The sequence below is a fragment of the Cimex lectularius genome, unplaced genomic scaffold (genome assembly GCF_000648675.2).
Source record: "Cimex lectularius strain Harlan isolate CLEC.00 unplaced genomic scaffold, Clec_2.1 scaffold233, whole genome shotgun sequence".
In the NCBI taxonomy this organism is placed as follows: Eukaryota; Metazoa; Arthropoda; class Insecta; order Hemiptera; family Cimicidae; genus Cimex; species Cimex lectularius.
In genome coordinates, this window is record NW_019392939.1 from 441,525 (window position 1) to 463,859 (window position 22,335).

Here is a 22,335-nt window from a genome sequence, read left to right on the forward strand (position 1 = left end):
CTTTTCAGCTTTCTCAAATTTATTGGAATTTATAACGAGATTTAGGCCTTTTCCCAAATTGTTATACCATTGAATGTTTGCCTGCTAATGTTTGAATGAGAGTTGTGCATGCAAGATTTCTTTCTTTTTTCAGAAATTTTTGAGGCTGCTGGAGCGGAAAAATGAAATAGAAGAAAATACAAATTGCGGGGTAATAAACTGCAATGCCCAATATTCGCAATTTAAATAAGAAAGTTAGCTAAAAAAAAGTGTTATTATGATTTTGTTTCTTATGATAGCTATGTAGCATTAGTTTATCTATCATATTTGAATGGAAGAATAAAAGAATAAGGATGAGCCTATACTCATGCTGAAACTGTTGCTAGTCTGATTCCATTATTATTATTATTACTAGCCACACAACCCTATGGGAAATTCACTATTTTTCGTGGTCCGCTTGACCAATTAATAACATTCAATTAATTAAGGTTTTAAGTTGAGATAAAAAAGTCAGTGTCATGAGCGGGATTCGTACTCACGACCTTCGGCCTGATATGTCGCTACTCTACCACTTGAGCTATCATGACTTCGATCCCCTCGGGCACTAACTTCCCATCTCAACACCACCTTTTTGAATTTTGAAAAATGGCAAAAAGGAGAGAAAATTCAAAAAGGTGGGGTTGAGATGGGAAGTTAGTGCCCGAGGGGATTGAAGTCACGATAGCTCCAGTGGTAGGCGTATAAAGCTGAAGGTCGTGGGTTCGAATCCCGCTCGTGACACTGACTTTTTTATCTCAACTTAAAACCTATGGGAAATGTTTAAATTATGGAACAAAAATTCAAAATTCTAATAAAAAAACAGGAATAAATTTTATATGTAATTTAAAATGGGATTTTTGCATACATTTGGCGTTCCAAATTAAGAATTTTAAAAGGATAAATTAAAGCTTTGGATGGCAATAGGATAAATTAGTTTATGAGTTAATGTTTGGAGTCAGAGCTTTATAGCACTCAGAAAGGATAGCTACCCTAAGATAATAAAATATATAAATAACTAATTTTATACACTGCAAAATAATATAAACCTCTCTGATTATAAATTATTGTAAATTACAAAAGTACAAATTTCCTGAAATAACATAAATAATTAAATAAAAACTAATATCATGAATTAGTTAAATGCCATAAACCCTAGAAAAAATAGATTAAGTAAACAAAATAAGGATAAACAAGAATAAAAGTAATAAGGGAAATAAGTTTACACATAAAAATACAAAATAATAACTTTGAATAATAGATAGAGTAAAAACAATGTTATTCGTCAATACAATCTTTCCTATAAATCCAGGCTGCCTTGGTATATTCCACCAATGCAGCCCAATTAGATCCATCCAACAAACTTAAAAATTCCTTTCTTGTAAGTACACTGCACCCAAAGAATAATCTTCTATATCCAGAAAAAATAGGGCAAACTGCTATAAAATGGAAAAGTCCTCCCTGGCTTTCAGGATACAGATGGCATTCTTCTCGTTCAGAAGTGGAATTAGCCAACTTTTAATATTTTAAGTACAAGAATACGGAAGAAATTATTGCGCTCATTTTTTATTATATTCTCAAGAAAATTGATCTTTTTCTCGATATTTTTTTGTCATATAAAAGGAGAATTTTGAGCTTACTATAATATAAGAAAAAAATCAACAAAAATTAAGTTTTCATGGTGTTGTGATCTGGAAAAGAAGGATCTCTTGAAATTACAATCTTGAAAGTACAGTTATAACAACTAATTTGAGTTGTTCTTGTTTCGAGGGTCTGGAAAACTACCTACTTTTTTTGTACGTTCTTTAACGGTGGATAAAAATGGAGAGTTTTTTCGGTATTTTGTTTTGCTCAGGACCCTCGTTAGAATTGATGTTTAAATTAGTAGGTCAATGTTGAACACCTGGTTATAAATCTTCCATGTTCACCGAGGACTGCCTCTCCTCACTGTTCGCGTCAGATGAGATTCAGCATTTTGCCTCATATTCCCTGAAGATTTTATTTAATGATAACCGAACACAACAAAAATTAAAAATATTTGGTAGGAATGTTATAAATTCCTGTAGTGGCCATCAATCCGTAGATAGACCAGGATGGCTGAAAACAATCAAGGTACAAGAAAAATTTCCCATCATTGTGTAAAATATGTGAAATATTGATATTTCATGTCTTCTCATAAACATCAGGCTATAAATAAAACTGTTATATGATCCTATAATTATTAAATCACGTTGTCTTTAAAGGATATGGATGATGGATCAATATTAGGTACCCCTGGCTACATGGATCCGAGCAGTTTTACTTCAAAGGTACGTTCAAATCAATTAACCCAAAACTAACTCTTTAATGTGTTGTATCCAATTCGTTAATAATTTTTTTCAGTTTAAATTGTTTCTCTTCTTCATGTTGTAATATGTTTTTAAAAATTAAGATATTTACATTAATTTGGATGTTAATTAGGTCACGGTGAAGGCTTTGTATGACTACCAAGCCAGACTGAACGATGAACTATCGTTCTGTAAGCATGCTATTATAACAAATGTGACTAAACAAGAAGTCGGATGGTGGAAGGGTGATTACGGTGGGAAAAAACAGCATTGGTTCCCTTCAAACCACGTTGAAGAAATTGAACCACAGCAGGATAGAGACGATAGTGTAAGTTAAACAAAAAATTATCGTAACATTAGAAATGTATGGCTTTTTTTTATTTAAAAAAAATTAATTTCAATTTCTTTATTTACTTAGGAGGATTATAGAAGATTTTTCATCTTTTGTGCTTCATCCATTGTCAATGAAAGTTTCTAATGAATTTATTCTAATTCATTCTTCAAGTCTAATGTAATTTATTATATACTCCTGTAAACACTACATAATTTACAAGCATTTTGTCTTAAAACATAAACCAAGTACGGAACCATATCACATACATAGCGCACATAATTCATGTTTTGAGTAGTGTCACACAGTAGAAATGTTGAACTGATTAGAAATATCAGTTTTTAAAAATTATTTTTATAACAGTGTCAAACTTTTCCATGTCATGAATTACATTGTAATGAATTAATGACAGAATAAGTTTGACGATTTTTTCCTCTCGTATACTTTATTGTGATTCTGTGATTTCATCAGCAAATATGTTTACAAGTAAATATAATAATAAAGAAAATTGGAAGGAAAAATGCTGAAAAAAGCTGATATTGTCTGATCAATTTAATATTTTGGCACCTTTTTAAGTACTTTATAACTAGTCTTTTTATTTATTACAAAAGTGCATTTTTACATCTAAGCTTTCCACAAATTTTTATCTCATAAATACATGATATGTAATTAGATATATATTGTCATGTTTGCATGATTAGCCCATTCAAAAATATTTTTCTTTCTGTTGGATAAAGTGGCCTTGAAATGGCAGGAAAAGGTAGATTTACCGTACCAATAGATAAAAGAGGATTCTCCCCAGATTAAAATGGCTTTAGTTAGATTATGATTTTGCCTTTTTTTAACGAGGTGAAATGAATTTTACAACAGTTTTGTTTTATATTTATAATTTTTTTTTTGTATATTTGGTAGTTATTGTTTATAGGTAGGTATAATTTAGTCTTCCTTGACCCAATTGTGAAGTCTCTGAAGTAAAGAATCTACAGCTTGAGCATAACCATCGCTAATTTTTGATGGTTTTGGCTTTCAAGTGTGTATCCATTAAATGCAAAAAATTAGATGATAAAGCTGCACATTCATTATAAGTTTTGTTATAACTAGATCGCAGATTTACATGTAATAAAAATCCTCAAATATGCCCTATAATATTCACTAAAAAACACCTCAAATATTCCATATAATTTACTTTTAAAATATTAAAATTCGCAGGATGAATGTAGGAGGCACGTGTTCACTGGGTCTGTCTCTACACATTTTTTTTAATAAACTTTTTTGGGCTAATATATATTCATTGTGAAAGAAATAGAACAGAAATAATTTCATTCACACAAAAAATCTTAAATTTAAAATACAAAATAAATAGATAAGCTTAATTATGTTCATGATCTATTTTAAAATTGACAATAATATACATTTCAAAGTAAGTTTCTGTGTTAAAAAAAAAAAAAATCCAGTCTGCTATTTTAGTAGTTGAAGTACCCACTTTTGGCAGTTGTTTATGTTTACTAGGTTGAAAATATGAAAGAGGGAATACACTGACTATTTTTGTGTTTCAAATAAGTCCTCTTTCCCTGACCATTTACAAAAATAAATAAATAATTATTCAGGAAAGGCAAAAAACTGGCAGAAGTTTTGGAAACGGGACCTCAAATAAGATGTCAATTATTTCAAGAGAATTCTATTCTATGGTTTGTTAAAGTCTTAGTTATTTAAGTAATCAAAAAAATTTCAAATTTCTTCAAATATGCAAAATAAAATTTGAATCACCATACCACAGAGGTATGATACGCATCTGACCGCCATGATCATTAGTGTTAGCGAAAAGAATATACAATAGCATAAGAATCTGAGCTCTATTCATAACACAATTTCATTACATGGTACATAGATTAATATTTTTAAAAACATTTTTTATAGATTAAATTTAAATTCCTTTTAAATAAACATTAAATAGCATAAATTAACTAAAAAGATAAAAGCTTTACTAAGAATAAGTGAAAATAATAGTCCTAAGAAATTATGATTTTTTTTCTGTGTAATCAGAAAATTTGACATTTCAAAAATAAGTTGTTTTTAATCTTGGGATAAATCGATTGATTTGATTTCTTCCTTTAAAGTATTAATTTTTAAAAAATGTGTTTTTTTAGTCTTCAGATTCCATGCTTCTCGGGAACCTTCAAAAAGGAAGTCTCGACATAATGGGAGCAGTCGTCGAATTGGCTCCCGGCAATACGAGGGGTTTGGTGAACATCCTCAGGATTCAGAATCCCAATATGTGCACCGTATTTGAAGCCGGAGTAGAATCTCACGATCAAGCTTTGGAGTGGGTGAAGGCGATTAAAGACACTGCCCAGGATGCCAGTCTAAGAGTAAAATTTCTTGAATTTTCATTTTCAAAAAGAATTGTGATTTTTTTTTTTTAAATTTATTATTTCTCTTTTTAAGGATGTTAAACACAAAGAAATGGAGAAAAGCTGGAGAATAGCTAAGGAGATATCAACATTGATAGTATATTGCAGAAGCGTAGCCTTCAATATTGACAAAATAAAACAGAAAGGTTTCGTTTTCTCCGAAATGTCTTCTTTTCCAGAAACAAAAGCAGAAAAGTTGATTGTACAGCAAGAATGGGAATTCTTTCTAAAATACCACCAGGTAAATATTTTAATTAAAAAGAAATAGTCTGTTATTAAGTAAAACTGTTTTATTTTTATTTATGTTATAGCATCAATTTAGTCGAGTCTACCCTAGAGGTCAGCGTATTGATTCATCTAATTATAATCCGATGGGGCTTTGGAATGTTGGGTGCCAGATGGTAGCTCTCAATTATCAAACACCAGGTACTTTTTATGATCTTTATTTTGCATAGAAATCTTTCCAAATATGTGAGAAAATAATAAGAATTTTTACAGATAAACCCATGCAATTGAACCTAGCCAAATTCCGTCAGAACAGGGGTTGCGGCTATTTGTTGAAACCCAACTTTATGTTCAATCCTTTGTTTGACCCTCACAACAAGCAATCAGTGGCTGCACTGAAGAGTCCTGGGTTTCGGTTGGTTGTTACTTTAACTGTTATAGCGGCAAGACACTTGCTTAGAGCTGGACGAGGCATGGCAAGCCCGTTCGTCGTAGTCGAAGTTCTAGGTGCCGATTACGACACGGGTATAAAACTCACGACTAGGATAATTTGTACGTATTTTTATTCCAGAATGATTCATGGTATTTAACATATTTTATTACGTTTTTCAGCTGATAATGGACTGAATCCTGTTTGGAATGAATCGTGCGAATTTGAAGTAATAAACCCTCGCCTAGCCATGTTGAGATTTAGTGTCGAAGACGAGGACATGTTTGGTGACCCAAATTTTATTGGGCAGGCCACTTATCCAGTGAGTATTTTTATACCTTAATTTTTATTTATAAACAATGTAATAATTTTTTTTTTAAGTTTTGTGGCTTGCGCACTGGCTATAGGAGTGTACCGTTAAAAAATGGATACTCCGAGGATCATGAATTATCCACATTGTTGGTCCATATGAAATGGCATTTTCCACCTGTATGTTTGTCAAACTCTCTCTGAATCTATACACTATATCAAGAATTTTCTAACAATGTTGTTTTCAGTCACTTCCATCAAGCAGTAGTGCATCATCTCATTTATCAAAGTCTAGTGTGGAAACAGAGGCTACAGAATGTTAAAAGTATCCTCAATAAGACTGATTCCATGTTAAAATTCGTAAAACAGTCTCATTAGCCACTTTCCATCACATTCGTGCTTTGTTGACTTACGTTCCTCATACTTGCTTTGTCATACTCCAGGGCTTCCTTTAGATATTTGAACAACTTGGATGAACATGTTAAGTAACAATTTGAGAAACAGCTTTATATTTTATTTTAGATTATTTTGTCCAATTCCAGAAATAAAATGAATAATAAGATAAAGAGAAACCTATTTCTCATCAAGTTAGGCTTATCATTTACCCTCACTACAGACTAAATTTTCTTCATTCATTTTCAAAGAAGAAAAAAGACAAATACTTGCGTTTTTAATTGCTTCTTCTGCATGATGTACAATCTAGGAAGTAATCCTGTGAGGTTCATTTCTTCAGCAGTCGGTCAGATCATTGCATTTTGTTGCGATTTTTCTCAAATAGACACAAAAGTGATGATTTCACTGTATAGAGAGAGAGCAAAAATTTGTGGATGTTCATACTTTTTTTCTGTTTTGTCTATCATTCCAGCACTGTGGTGCATAATTTTTTCCTGAAAGTTTAATCTCCAAGTAGAAAACGACTTTCATCAGGTTTTTATTGTGCTTTTGACGATTGCTGTACAGGTTCAGTGATATCACTTAACATGTTCATCCATCTTTTCATTTATTTTTTTTAAAATATAAATTGACCTATTATTTAAAAAGATTATTAATTTTATATCAAGAGAATCAATTTCCTTCTTTCATATATTCGTTTATTCAAAGATCTATTTTCTTAATTGACAAATTGACTCTCTACCTCTTCTATAAAAATTCTATAAAAAACTAATGTGATACAAATTTTAAAGAATTTTCAAGTAATAATCAACTCTTTTTAACGTAAATTTAAGAATATTAGCAAACTTCTAAATCTCTACTTTGTCTGCTGAAATTTTCTAAGCATTTTAAACTAAAGATTGTTATTACATAAGTTTTTTTAAAAAATAAATTATATTTAATTTTGAATAAATATAGTTGGATTATAGATTTGTTAACTAAAGAGAAAATTGTAGATGTCCCCTAGTGCCTTAATAGTTGTTGGTTATTTTATTTTTAAAAAACATCTAGACTTTAGATAAATCAATTGTTTAGTGTTTACTGTTATTAAAACGCTACAGCAATAAAATTATACATATACACTTTGTGCTAATTTAGAAGCTTTAATCTTATAATTATGTCGAGTTTATTCTTTTGTGTTAATCATTGTAAGAAAATTTCTATTTTTGAAGGAGAACGTATTTCATTAAGAAAGAAAGAAAATTCCTCTTTAAACCCAGTCAATTTTTCTCATAATGTTTAATTAAAATTTTAAAATAAAATGTATTTATTTCAAACAAATTTTTATTTTATTTTATTCCTCTTCAAAAATGTTTATTCATCAATACACAGCATTATTACGGATTTGATCGCAGTATTCAGAGTACTGAACACGTAAGTTTTTTTTTTCTCTTTTGTATATTGCTGCTTCTGTGATAAATCCATATAGCAGGAGGCTCCCATCAGTTTTATTTAATTCTCTACTCTTTTTTTCTGTCTATACCCTGTCCATAGGGGCTTAATTATTTTATAAATTAAGTTTGGAACAACTCAAATCGATTGATTAGCTTAATTCTGAACTGTTGCCCAGTTTGCTTATTTTCATTTACATTTTTAACTTCTGAGCCACGCATATGTACATGACGAGCTGCAGTTTGCCAGCGCCTGATTTAGAATGTCCGACCAAACAATATAATTATATCAGATTGTAAAATAAGTCTTTTGATGGTAAATTCAATTAAAATGTCGGATACTTGTGAACAAATTTACGAGTGAGGGGAGGGTTCCAAACTTCTTCATCAGTTGCAAAATTTAAATTGTGTCTTCCTTCTTTATCTGCCTGAAATGCTTCGAATACCAGCTGGAATTAGAAACAGTTCAAAATGTCGAGCTATACGCTCAGTAATTGGAAACTTCTGTTATGACGTCTTCTGCACAAAGTATGGCATAATTGGGGGTTTTCTTTTGCCCGAAATTTCCCTGATCTTCCTCCATATATCTGAGGATTCCATACGTGGTGTTAAATTGGAAATTAAATATTTTAGAGAGTTTTGTTTGGCTTCCTTTATTACTCTTCTTTTTTTGGCTCTGGATTTTTTCCACTATTCGTTGCGATTTTGCTATTTTTGTAATAACATCCTACAACTCATGTTTATTCAAGATGAACGCATTGTGTTTTCTTCTGTCTTCATCAGGTTTGTCCCATTTAAAGTAGGCTGGAATAATTGACACTTTGAAGGGGCTGTCAGGTACTTTTTAACAATTGCTTGGTGGGTAAGAATAGATGAGTGTATTTTTAATACCAGCTGTTCACAAAAGATGGGGAGTGAGTGGTTATCGACCAAATTGACATAATTAATAAAATATAGAATGGTGTAGGGAAATGTTGGTAACAGAATCGGATGTCCGGAGATTGTGAGGATTCGGTCGAAAACGGTGCCTGTTAGGTGACGGTGCTGTGGGTGTGGCAATTTGTGGACAGTCACACATGGTCCTTAGAACAGTAAACAGGGTTGTCCTGGACCCAAGCTTCTAATTTTTTTTTTTTTTAATGCTAAGTTTTTAAGGCAGTAATTCAAAGTGTGCAAGTTAAAAAGTTTTAAACCTTATATTTCATAAAATCAATATTTTCGTGCTTGATAAAAATTAGAATAAAAGAATAAAATTTAAAAAAAATAAAAATATTTATTAATCTGATTATGACTTAAAACAATAGAGTCAATCAATTTTTTTCTTTCTTGTATCACCTCCTTTCTGTTCTTATCGTTTAAGGATACTTTCCTTACTTGTTAGTGCTTTTTGATCTTTTTCCTTAACATCTGGTTCAATTGTTTTTTATCAATGGACCACTTTTACTTTCTTGGTTTATACTTGTTTAAATGTCCAATTAGTTTTTACTGAAAATAAATGGATTGTAGGTAAAAAAATAAAATTTAAAAAAATCATATAATGACTTTTTTTACTAAGAAAATATCAATATAACATTGAATCAATGCCATGGAAAAAAGGTGAACTTTAAATACACAATACCATCACCTAAAGAATATGAAACGAGTACTATATCTCGCTTAAACCAGAAATTTATTTAAAATGTTATCAACATCAAATATATAAAAAATAATTCTCTTGACAAAAATAAATCTCTAATTTTTTTGACATATTACATTAAAAAGAAAAAAAAACTTTCCATAATGGTGTTAGTTGAAGTATTTGATTATTTTGCCAAACTTAAAGTAAAACTAATTAAAATTAGCAATGTGTTATTAATATTCAATTTAACTCATTACATATGTGGTTTTGGGCAGCGGTTGACTTTGCGCAAGCCATCAGCAAGCATCTCTCCAAATTCAGGATTAACTTGGCTGAAGTTCTTAACAGTTCTTTCCTGTAGAAGACAAACTCATAAATAATTTATAGTAGTTCAAAAAAGTTATAGCATTTATACCTGGATGAAGTCAGCAGCATCCTTCAAACTTCCAACTATGTTTGCTACAAGCCTCTTACGCTCTTCATTGCTAAGGGTCCTACGCCAGAATATGCCTGCTTGGGAGAAATTGTCCTCTTCTCCTGTTTCAACCCTTTAAAGTAAAAAAATACAATATAAAACTGTACAAAACGTCAACTAGCACAAACAATATACTTTTGGACATCTCCAGAAATAAAGAATTTGGAAATTGCGTGAACAGTACTGGACGACGGTCCTGAGAAACTGTTAGGGTGATAGTTCGGTGCACCGCCTTGGTTCTCGCCATATGCTGCAGGGCCATCCCTCTGAGAATTCGCAACTGTGGCCCTGTAAGGGCAATTGACCGGGAGTTGGAGATAGTTTGCTCCGAGTCTGTGACGATGGGTGTCACTGTATGAAAACAATCTTCCCTGGGATTGAAAAAAAAATAAATAAATAAATAAACCAAATACAGCAAAATGTTATTCAAAGATGTAAATAACTAACTTGTAACATTTTGTCTGGGCTTGGTTCTACACCAGGCAGCATATGGGCAGGGCTAAATGCGATCTGCTCGACCTCTGCGAAGTAATTCTTGGGATTGCGATCTAAAACCATTTTTCCAACTGGGATCAACGGAAATTCAGAATGTGGCCAAACCTGGAGAAATTCAAATTTAACCCTTCTGCCAGACGCTTTAAGAGAATATTCTTACCTTGGTTAAATCAAAAGGGTTAAATTTAACTTTTTCAGCCTGTTCGAAAGTCATTACTTGGAGATACCAGGTCCATGACGGGTACTCTTTGTTTGCAATAGCGTTATACAGATCTCTGATGCTGTAATCCGGATCAGATCCAGATAATTCTGCAGCTTTCTCTGAAGACAAGTTTTTGATCCCTTGATCAGTCTAAAAGCACAAACAAAGAAAGCAACCTCAGAGAATCATCAAAATAAATGATATTTATACTTTTTGCATTAAAAAAAAAAAAAATGTAAGCTATATTGTATACCTTGTAATGAAATTTGCAGTAAACGGCTTCATTTTTATCATTAACTAATTTAAATGTATGAGATCCGTATCCATTCATATGCCTGAAACCGTCTGGTGTTCCTCTGTCGGAAAACAAAAACATGACCTGATGAGTAGTCTCAGGCCTTAGAGAAATGAAGTCCCAGAACATATCAGCATCCTTAAAACAGAATGTTTTATGATATACTTAATGATACTTTATTTTATTTATTTATTTTTACCTTGAGATGTGTCACTGGGTTTCTTTTCTGCGTATGAATAAAACTTGGAAAAAGAATCGGGTCACGAATGAAAAATATGGGCGTGTTGTTTCCGACAACATCCCAGTTTCCATCTTCGGCGTAGAATTTTACAGCGAAACCACGTGGATCTCTGAAAACAAAAGAAGTAAATAATAATAATAATGCCTTACTGTGATAACTGGAATATTTCCGTCAATCTAGTAAGTTGAAAATATGATCTGAAAGTAGGCTTACTGCAAGAAAACCATGGTTCCTTCAAGTATTCTACCTTTGAAATTTTTAATGAATATAATTATTCAGGCTTAATTTTCACCCCAAAATTTTCCCTCAAACTCAAGATCCTCACGGCAAAATATGCTTCTACTAAACTCATCCCTAATACTCTCATCATCCCAGGTAGCATTACGTTACTTTGGGAATGAATTCCATGATCTGCCGCATCATTCCTCATGACTTATCATCTAAGCAGTTCACTTTTCAGAAAACCCGTAGTGAATTGTTATTTTGAGGATGGATTCCATGATCTGCCACATCATTCCTCATGACTTATCATCTAAGCAATTCACTCTTCAGAAAACCCGTAGTGAATCGTTACTTTGAGGATGGATTCCATGATCTGCAGCATCATTCCTCATGAGCTATCATCTCAGCAGTTCACTCTTCAGAAAACCCGTAGTGAATCGTTACTTTGAGGATGGATTACATGATCTGCAGCATCATTCCTCATGAGCTATCATCTCAGCAGTTCACTCTTCAGAAAACCCGTAGTGAATCGTTACTTTGAGGATGGATTACATGATCTGCAGCATCATTCCTCATGAGCTATCATCTCAGCAGTTCACTCTTCAGAAAACCCATAGTGAATCGTTACTTTGGGGATGGATTCAATGATCTGCAGCATCATTCTTCATGACTTATCATCTAAGCAGTCCACTCTTTTGAGAACACCTTGTGAATTGTTATTTTTAGTTACCAAAAAAAAGTTCAAAATTCTTCCAGATTCTTAGGCCTCTTTAAGATGACTAGTTGAACGGGTGTCAAGGAGTGTAACGTGTAGCAAAATGCATGAGAATCGCAACAATCCTTTCACACGCAGTCAACTTGTCCACCCAAGTGGGCGGTCAGTAGGCACAAGTGCTACTCCCGTTCTCATCCCCACTGGGATGACTCAACTCAAAAGACACTGCTCGCCATTCGTCCTTCACACCAGTCGCCTAGTTGAGTCAACTGAGATCACCATGGAAAGTGTTGCAATTGGTAAGTTTCAATGTGGAGCAGTTCATTGAAGATATTCGTATTAGTCCTGTGATGTAGGACTTGAGGTGTAAGGAGTACCGTGATAAAATTAAAAGAAGCAAAGCTTGGAGGGAAGTAGCACAACAATATTTGAGAGAAAGCGCCCGTTTTCTAATTTTATAACAAAGGATAAACCCACAATTCTATTTAGTGGGTTTCCTCGTTTTTTGCTTCTCTTTTTGCAGAAGAGCAAGCACAAGAAATGCTCCTGCTTCCTCGGGTTCTAACATTGTACTGACCTCCCGATGGGAAGAGAGGTTGATTCCACAAGTTGCCCGGTGTGAAACCAAGTCTTCACACGGCAGTAAACTAGTTGAGAGTCAACCTGGCAACTTAGTTGAATGAACCAAACCGCCTCGTCTGAAAGAGGCCTTACTCTCATAAATCTGAGAATACTCAAAATTAGTCCATTTTTTTAAAAGTTAGATATGAGTTGCTTTTCCTTAATTTTAACCCAAGGAATAACAGTTCCAAGCACATGCTTCAGATGGGCTAGAGTAAGCTTTTTTGACTGTATGTCCAATTTTAACGGAACTCAAAGTATTTAGACTCACCTTCAATAGCAAAAGATTACCTAATTTTCTCTTTAAATAGAAATAATCCCAAAACCTATTGCCAGTGCTTCAGGAGCGTGTTTTATTTTATTTTTTTATTGATTATTTACTTCATTCATTCAAGACGACTTTAGTAAAGAAAATTTTATTTAAAACTTAAATGTTTAAATTCAAATACGAGTTGAACGACACCGTTAAGCAATCGTCTTTTCCATCCCTAATTACATAAAAGTCAACTGTCATATTGGGCCAAGCCTTCAATTGAGGACTTATGCAACGCTAAGCTGTTTCGCAAGTTTTAATAGGGGGATTTGCTTGTTTGCGAGAAATAAGACCCGGTCCAAGGTCTGGGCTTTGTAAACTAAGTACATTATTATTTCTACTAAAAAAAAAATCTTCGTCCTTGGCCCTGTATATATTGTCAAGCTATCGATTTTCATTCAGCTCGTAAATCATTCATTACAATGGCCTGATAGTTGAATTTTTGAAAGATTAATACGATTATATTTGAATACAATAAATCAAAGGGTTCCAGTCACCGCCGCTTACCTTGCAGTATCTGCAGAACCGCTTTCCCCTCCGACAGTCGAAAATCGGACCGCCACCGGCGTCTTTTTTCCGACTTTTGAAAATACGGAGAGCTTCGTGTATTTCCTCACATCGTTGGTGCATTCGAAGTAACCGAAAGCTCCTGTAACAAAAAGGCGAAAGATTAATTATTGAAAGACACCGGGGTTAATTGGGAAAGAATTTAATAAAGAATGAGCTGCGTCATTCAAAGAACAATGGCGTGTTTTCTCTACCATTCTTGTTTAATGGCATTTTGATATCAATCATAGCATTTTAATAACGAATGTATAAGAATGTTAAAGTTTTGACCAAAATTAAAAGAAGTATTTTACAAAGAGCTTTTTAATGTGTTATATACAAAGATATACTTGCACTTTGTTAGGCCATGGTGGACCAGGAAGATTTTTAGTTGAAATTATGTATTACGCTCAGGCTGACGTACTAATGATACAATAAAAAAATAATTTAAAAAATGAATTAAAAATTAGTCTTGGAAGGGAACGAAAATTTACAGTCAAGCTTTCTATTTATATTTGGCAATGCGCCGAGTGCTGAGGATCAACTCATTATTACGCGCCATCTTGCATCTTGCACTTTAATTACATGGGACTTCGTCACTTATTTATAAAAATTCATCTAACTTCGTAAGACCTATCCGTATGACCCAAAAAGTATCTTATCTATCTTAAATAATCAGAATATCATCCACGGCCACCATTTTGTTATCCATCGTCATCCACAAAACAACAATGTCATCTCTTCTCTTTAAATGAAACAATTAGTATTTCTCCAGGTTGACAAGGCCGTCGATCGCGTCTGGCACCTTGGCTTGCCATTGCTAAAAAACAGCTTTCCTTTCCCCGAATATACACAGCGGTTGTAGGACCAATGATAGATCGGTGGTTTGGTGGACGAAGATGTTACAGCCGAGCGGTCAGGTTTCTCAGTACTGCTCAAAGACAAGCCCGATCAATGAAAACTATCTCCTCTGTTGCCCTGAAAGTCCTCCTGAATCCCACTATATATCATCATTCAGGAAGAGAAGACAAGAGCCAAAATTCATAGGCTAATGCAGACACATGTTCCAATAGCTTACTCGCAAAACAAGTAACAAAAGCTTTGGGAGAAACTGCAAGCAGACAAGTTTCGAGGGATGCCTGGGATAACCCGATAGACTGGAAGTGAATGGCTTTGTGAATGAGGACTTTGTAAGGTTTTTTTTAAAAAAAAAGCCATACCTGCACAATCCAAGGAGAGGTCTAAGAAATGCGAATATTTGTGGATTCCTTATCTGTCATCTTTATGAGGCATTCGAAAACAATCCTTGTAAGGATTCGATTGAAATATTTAGAGGAATTTTTAGTTTCTTGTTTAAGGAGTTAGAGGATATGTCCTAAGCAAACTTTTTTCCTTTGTTAAGTTTCTTGGATAGTTTGGTCTGTTTGGCAGTTTGCAATTGGAGAGGTCAACAGACTGAAGATATTGACATACCGAAACGCTGATTAACAAATCCAGCCTGGACAGCTATGATCCAAGATCGGAAACAACGGACCAGATTTTCCAACTTCATGGTACAACTTAGCGTGTTGCCCCACAATTACGCCATAAATATAGTATTAGACCTTCAGATAATCCTTTATAGTTATTAAAAATTCTGATGCCTATAGAAATCTTTCAGCAGAACAGAAGCTTGAGCCAAAAAGACTAACAGTTACAGAATAGAGAACCTAATGGCTTCTTGTGCAGGTTCTAGTTTTAAAATGGTCATAACTGCACAATGCGAGGAGAGAAAATCTAAGAAATTCGTGGATTTGCGAATTTGTGTTCATTTATAGCTTTTGAAAGCAAAATTATTCTATTTATTGTTAAGGTTCGACACCCTGACTAGTTTGGATCGTGTGTTATTTTGTCAGTCTGTTAAATGTAGATGGGTCAACAGACTGAAGATAGTGAAATATCGAAACGTGTCTGAAAAACAAATCCAGCCAAAGTAGGCATCCACGATCTCAAACGACGGATCTGCAGGTTTTTCCAAAAATATCGAGGATAAATACAGTAATAACACACTTGAGGCGGTTCTTAACAAACGATAACTTTCCTGTCTGTTCTCCATAAAAATGCTGATACACACAAATCTTTTAAAAGAACAGAACCATAAATTCAAGTATGTTCATTTATTCATTATTCAGATTAATGTGTGTTTCTTAGTGACCTGTTGTTTCATAATTTGTTGAAGTCATGAGGAACGGTTCAGGATTGGGTTGTTTAAAAAAACCCCTTTTTCATTTTTTTGCCGACGTTTCAACCTTTATTCCGGCCATCTTCAGGGCCTGGATAAATTATAAAACATATGTTGATTGGAGGGGGTAAGAAAAGCAATTTAAGAATAACGAAGGAAAGGGAAATATAAAATTATCTCAACCAAAGCCTTAATTAATTGAAAAAAATTAAGGTTTACTAGTTTATTTACTTATGATGTTGGCTTAGCAACGGCTGAGAGTTTTCATGTATCTGTTCTGTAATCGATGCTGTGTGTTTGTGTTAACGTAAACCATTTGTACAAAGTTGCGTTTGTATGTTTTTTTCAGTGTTTAGTATTTGTATTTTCTCGCAATCAAAGTTGTGTTTTTCTTTTTTCAAAATGGTGTGTGGCCAATGCTGTAGGATTGGTTTTTGGTGTTTTACAATCATAGATGTGTTTTTTCCGTTTTTCTACATATTGTGATTTAATTCCATGTATGTTGCTCGTCAGTTCGTACAATTAATTTTATAAATTACATCTGATTTGTAGGCTGTTGGTGTTGGGTCTTTGACTTTGGTGTGCACTTTTAAAAATGTGTTCTGAGAAGAGAAATTTACTTAATTTGTGTGACAATATGTGGATGAATGGAATTGACATGTATATTGGTTTGCCTTTGTATGATTGTGTTGATGTTGTGTACTGTGGAGGATGTTATTTTGTGTAGTGCTGGGTTATAATTGTTTATGATTCATATTCACACTTTCACACCACCAATATGACACCACACTTCATATATTTGGTTCAAAATATACATTTAGATTTTAAATTGTATTTTTTCCAATCAATACATGTTTGGTAATTTACCCAGGCACTGAAGATGACCGGAATAAAGGTCGAAACGTCGGCAAAAAAATGAAGAAGGTGTTTGTCTTAACTAACTCATTCTTGACCGCTCCTCACGACTTCAACATGTTCAGATTAATGTTCACAATAAATAGAACTTCAAATAAGAAAATGGTTACCAAGTATGTATGATTTATTTGTAAGTGCGTTTTTTAAAGTTTATTTTCAAAGTAGCGTTCATTGTTCTAAATTTAATATTGTTATTGTCACATACACCAATTATGTTTATTATTTTGATACATAACTGTCGTGCATAAACTATAATAAATAAATAGTAAAAAACTGAACTTTATACGAGAAAGATTGACGCAGCCAGTCGCCATAATGATAAATAGTATAGAATGCAATGTCATGGCCTTGTTCGACCAGTAGAATCGGTTTCAAGCATGTAAAACGTTCTGGGTGATAAACAAAGGGGGGGAAAATAAATCAAACGTTTTTAATCTTCCACTACAGAAATATAAATAGAGCACGCAGACAAAAAAATTATCTTTTTGTCGATAACAACTGTTGAACCTTTTTCTTCTTTTCGTACTTTCCAAGACCAATTTTCAAACGTTTATAGGATGTTTATGAAGATGACGCACAATGATTACAACTGTCACGAACTTAATAAACGTTCATTGTTTGCAAATCACTTTCGCCTTTAAGAGAAAATGGAAATATTATGGGAATTTTCTTTTTAAAAAATAAATTTTTTTATAAGTCTCGTATTGTGAAATTTTCCTGAGTTGACCTGGGAATTGGGTCATGTCAGCGTTTTGACCATTATCGATGAATACATAACAAGAACATCAGCTTGCGTATAATTTTTCAAAAGTATTGTTTTCAATTTGAGTTTTGAGACTTTATACATATCTACTACTTGATTTCATGAAGCAGATTTGTTAAATAAGCCCCCCGAGCTTCTGATTTTTCGGAAAAGTGACTTCAAACCAACACTTATTTTCATACTCTCAGAGGGTTTGAAAATTTTTGGCAATGTAAACTGCCATTTTGGACGAGAGTTGTTTCGATATTGAACGAACTTTAGCTGTTTTTTATTTCGTGGTCCTAATTGAACTCGGGCAGTGAAAGGGACTTGGTGAAAGCCCATGCCAAATATTCACACGGTGATGTGAAACTCTTAACAAGGATGTTTTTAAAATAAAAATTATAAGAGATTGTTCTTAATCCTGAATTTTAAATGAACCGGATAAACAGATCTACTTTTTTGAAAAATAAGCGATAAGAGGTTTAACAACATGTATAAAAGGACTGAATGAATCAAATAGAACTTGAATTAATGAACAGAAATCGTTATAAGCCCGGTAAAACACAACCTCGCCTAATATGGTTAAAATATAACAATATAACAAATTAAATCAAGAATTTTAAGTTTCAAGCCTTAGTTAAGCAAGAATAGAACTGTCTTAAAAAAATGGCCGGTACGATGCCTGAAATATACCGATGTAATTTCTGAAAAAATAATGACAATTTAAAAAAATAATTCATCTACGTCTTGAATGGTCGGATTGCGCAAAAATTTCTTTTAGTAACCTGATTTTACCTTGGTGCTCCAAGGAATATAAATTTTGAGTTTTCTCCCTTCGGATTGTGCCTTTTTCATCAATTATCCCAAATAATCGTAGGGTAATTTTATTATAAAAATGGCTCGTCTCGTTTCGCCATTTTCTACCGGTCTGCGAAGGAAGCGGCTAAGTTCTGTTGACCGCTTTCAAAGCTTTCTTTCTCAACTATTGCGTAACTCGTTTATCCCAGCAACACGCCATCAAACAAAGGCGATTAATGGTCACATTATCTGTCCTTTGATGCCGATTAGTTGCATAAGCAATGACAGTTATGGTTTGAGATAGTTTTAGGTCAGGCATTTAGTTGCGTTAATCCTGCTTTGAAACTATTTCTCCAATTTTCCAAGCTTGGCTTATAATTTTCTTACTGGGTTGGAACAAATATTGAGGGTTTTTTCCTTTGTTGATTTTTGCCCAATCCATCTTTAGTATTACAATGACTAAGCCTCGACATTTTGCAGATTTAAAAAATTAAAGGCGCCGCAAAAGGCGATATATGTGAAGAAAAACGTGACGATGTTCTTCTGACAACCCCTTGTGAATCGTTACTTTTCGACTGGATTCCGTGAGCTGCAGAATTACAAGCACTTCACACTTCTGAAAGCCCATTGAGGATCGTCACTTTTGGAGTGAACTCAATGAGCAATTGTGAAAACCCACTGTGAATCACTCTTTTCGGTTGGATTTCAGCAACTGCAGAATCATTCCTAACGAATTATCATCAGTCCACTCTCCTTCGAACAGCTTGTGAATCGTTACTTTTTGAATGGATTACATGAGCTGCAGAATCATTCTTTCCGAGCTATCATCTAGAGAGTTCAAACTTCAGAATGGATTCCATGAGCTGCAGAATTATTCTTCACAAGCTATCATTTAAGCAGTTCACTCTTCTGATACTTTTGTAGTGAACTCCATGAGTCAATCATTGCTGATGAGCTATGAATTAAGCAGATCCCTATTGTGAAAGCCCACTGTGAATTTTGGGTTGGATTCCAGCAACTGAGTCATCCCTAAAGAATTATCATCAAAACAGTTCATTCTTCTTCGAACAGCTTTTGAATAAGAACTTTTGGAATGGTTTGCATGAGCCGCAGAATTATTCCTCACGAGATACCGTTTAAGCAGTTCACTCTTCTGAAAACCCATTGGGAATCGTTAGTTTTGGAATGGAACCCATGAGCTGTTGAATCATTCCTCAGACCAATTAAGCAGGTCCTGTGAATTATTTTTTTGGGAAGGATTCCAGCAGCTGCAGAATCATTCCTCAGGAACTGTCGTCTAAGCATATCACTCTTCTGAAAACAGCTTGTGACGCGTTACTTTTGGAATGGATTCCATGAGCTATCATCTAAACAGTTCTTCCTCATTAGCTATCTAATAAGAAGTGGCTCTTCGAAATACATACCTTTAGTGAATCGTTACTTTTAGGGATGGACTCCATGATCTGCACAATCATTCCCAATTAACTATAATCTAAGCTAGTCGTACTTCTGAAACCCCGTGTGAATCGTTATTTTTGGAATGGATTCCACGATCTGCAGAACCATTCCTCACGGGCTATCTACACAGGTCATTCTTCTGAAAACCCCTTTGGAATAGATACTTATCGTACAAACTAGGTTTATTTCAACAAGGTAAAGGAGATATGCCAAAAAAATGTGCGTTGGTGAAATTGCTTCTAGTTTGTGGATGAATTGGCATAAAATTTGGAACTCCTCCTGGCAAATTGACGCTATACTAGCTGTTCCATCAGATACTCTTCTGAACTTTGATTTGTCAACGGAAATACATCTAAATCGTCCCCTACCTCGTTCCTCCACTTTACGAGTTATTCTCGTCTCACGTTTTCCTTGATCAAATTTCAAGACTAAAGAACAAGTAAAAGCTGCTTAAGACAAGTTGCACAAAAATGAGATAAATGCTATTTAAAAACAACTAAAAAATCAGTATCTTAATAAAAGTTATATAAGTTGTTGTAAATAAGCCTTAATATAGGATTTGTTTGGCCAGAGTGAAATTAGTTTTTTGAAAAATGGTGTCACCATTTCTTTTAATTCAATAAATTAATATAATAAAAAGATCAACCTCCTCCTTTGGCATGGACGACACGTTCTGGAATCCTCTCCCGGTCGAAATGAGCGAGTTCATCGAGAAGAGCAAAATCCTGAAGAAGTACAGGGCCTTTTGGGCCGACGGTCAAGGATGCTGTCTTGGTATCAAGAGGATTTCCCGAGCCAGACGTAAGGACTGGAGCAGTCTGAGGAAGAAAATAATTTTTTTTATAATTTACTTAAAATCGAATGTGTTTGGTGAGGAAAATCAGTTTTGTAACCTTTAAAGACAATTAAAGGTTAATTTGGTCCTATAAATGTATTCATTGAATAGTAAGTGCAAAGAAACTGTTGACAATTAAGTAAGCATTAATTAAGAGAAAATTGGTAATTAACATGTTGTTTGGTTTCAACAAGTTGAAATTTTCCTCTTTTTACTCAAGAGGCAAACCGAGAAAAAATCTAGAAAGGAACTTAGCCTGGAAGCTTTCACTTTTCAGCGTTAAGCCCACGGCACGCCGACCAGCTTTTGAAAGTAATCCGCCTCGTCGAAAAAAACAAAAAACAATTCACTCGGCGGATTTTGTTTTGCATTGCCGTAATAATTTCAAGAAATAAGGTTTATTTCCTTATCTTGTATAGATATCTAAATAACTAGATTGATTAAACGATGTATCATTGGGCCATTTTCAACAGTGACATAGCACAAATTCAGCACCACAGTTGGAATCTAAACATTTCGTTTTTTTTTAATTCTTACCACTTAAAAAGATTATCCGCTTGATTTTCAATAAGCTGACACGGCGTTTGAATAAAATCCCGTCGGAATTTGATCTGGTAACGGGGCAACCAGCCTCTCAATGTGAAGAGTGAAAGGAGAGATTTTTACTTTTATATGTGAGCAACATTAAAATAATTCTTTGACGTTCAAATATCGATGCTTGTAATATTTATACAAGCTTGACAGGTTTGATTGATAAATGGTCAGATACATCTGTATATATTAACAATAGAAGAAAAAAAGTCATAATGAAATATTAATTCTGGTTACATCCAAATCTGTATGTGTACACAAGATAAACAAGAACATATCAGGTCAGGAAAAAAATTAAAAGGAATACGATACAGTAAAATCTTATTGGCGAGGAGAAAGGCAACATGGTGCCTCCCTAGAAAACAAAACCCGTTTTTCAAGTTTGTTATTTTCATTAACAAGTTCATGAGGAGACGTGAGGTAAAAATAGAAGCCGTCAAAATCATCACTGATATTTTGGGCTGCATAGTGGCCCGAGAATTAAATATGATTATCCCAGTCGTCCTGTCCGCTCTTGCTTGAAATATTAATACCACAAGGCTTATTGACAGTTCCAACTGTACAATGACTATGCACAACATGTGATCACGAAGGGCTCTAGCACCAAAGTCATTGAGGTGTCTTGACAATCAGAAACAAATATTCCCTCCAACTGCTTTATTGGCAAACAGAGCAAGCATCACCGCCAGGTAAGTCCATCGTTTGCTCATCGAGATATGGCTGATGTAGGGGTAGCAGATCTAGTCCGGCTGGATGGTTAACTGCATGTCGAGACAATTTAGGATGCCAAGGTGTTTCATTTCCCCCATTTGTATTTTATGAAGGTAGGTGAAAAATATTCCGCTCTTATGTCAGCCAAAAGCGCAGCTCTTATGTCAGTTGATATCGTAGCGATGCTATTAGCGGCGCCTAAGCCACCAATAGGACTAATCAGACTTCGTCTCAATTTTCGTTAAGTAAATATTATTACATTTACAAATCCTTGATTAACACGCTGACCGATTTGTAACAGAATAACGCAAATGTGAATTTGCAAGTAGCTGGCCTTCGCACGAAATTCATTAATAAATTTAAATTGAACAGCGCCTGAAGGTCGTGAGTTCGAATCCCGCTTGTGACACTAACTGTATCATCTCAACAAATTAACTGAAATAAATT

At 34.0% G+C, this 22,335-nt stretch overlaps 2 protein-coding genes across 5 annotated transcripts in view; one reads left to right on the top strand and one right to left on the bottom strand.

Moving 5' to 3' along the window:
• LOC106662403 (1-phosphatidylinositol 4,5-bisphosphate phosphodiesterase gamma-1) overlaps nucleotides 1-7,359 on the top strand; it is a 28,371-nt gene extending 21,012 nt beyond the window's left edge. For 2 of the 3 annotated variants that reach the window (XM_014386474.2, XM_014386479.2), the window contains exons 16-24: nucleotides 2,259-2,324; nucleotides 2,476-2,670; nucleotides 4,821-5,042; nucleotides 5,119-5,325; nucleotides 5,396-5,510; nucleotides 5,583-5,861; nucleotides 5,922-6,061; nucleotides 6,121-6,228; nucleotides 6,297-7,359. In XM_014386474.2, coding sequence (XP_014241960.1) covers nucleotides 2,259-2,324; nucleotides 2,476-2,670; nucleotides 4,821-5,042; nucleotides 5,119-5,325; nucleotides 5,396-5,510; nucleotides 5,583-5,861; nucleotides 5,922-6,061; nucleotides 6,121-6,228; nucleotides 6,297-6,371 — 1,407 coding nt within the window. In that variant the 3' untranslated portion in view covers nucleotides 6,372-7,359. The remainder of the gene's footprint in view (nucleotides 1-2,258; nucleotides 2,325-2,475; nucleotides 2,671-4,820; nucleotides 5,043-5,118; nucleotides 5,326-5,395; nucleotides 5,511-5,582; nucleotides 5,862-5,921; nucleotides 6,062-6,120; nucleotides 6,229-6,296) is intronic. The other variant, XM_014386487.2, reaches the window with a different exon arrangement.
• The window catches only part of LOC106663060 (catalase), a 37,011-nt gene that overhangs the window by 10,337 nt on the left and 4,339 nt on the right, over nucleotides 1-22,335 (bottom strand). The window contains exons 2-11 of one of the 2 annotated variants that reach the window (XM_014387601.2): nucleotides 20,398-20,569; nucleotides 13,576-13,717; nucleotides 11,156-11,306; nucleotides 10,915-11,094; nucleotides 10,620-10,811; nucleotides 10,412-10,564; nucleotides 10,100-10,335; nucleotides 9,905-10,037; nucleotides 9,747-9,844; nucleotides 9,125-9,356 (exon numbers count right to left, since the gene is read on the bottom strand). In XM_014387601.2, the coding sequence (XP_014243087.1) occupies nucleotides 9,347-9,356; nucleotides 9,747-9,844; nucleotides 9,905-10,037; nucleotides 10,100-10,335; nucleotides 10,412-10,564; nucleotides 10,620-10,811; nucleotides 10,915-11,094; nucleotides 11,156-11,306; nucleotides 13,576-13,717; nucleotides 20,398-20,569 (1,467 nt within the window). In that variant the 3' untranslated portion in view covers nucleotides 9,125-9,346. Of the gene's footprint in view, nucleotides 1-9,124; nucleotides 9,357-9,746; nucleotides 9,845-9,904; nucleotides 10,038-10,099; nucleotides 10,336-10,411; nucleotides 10,565-10,619; nucleotides 10,812-10,914; nucleotides 11,095-11,155; nucleotides 11,307-13,575; nucleotides 13,718-20,397; nucleotides 20,570-22,335 lie in introns of those variants that run through there. The other variant, XM_024229426.1, reaches the window with a different exon arrangement.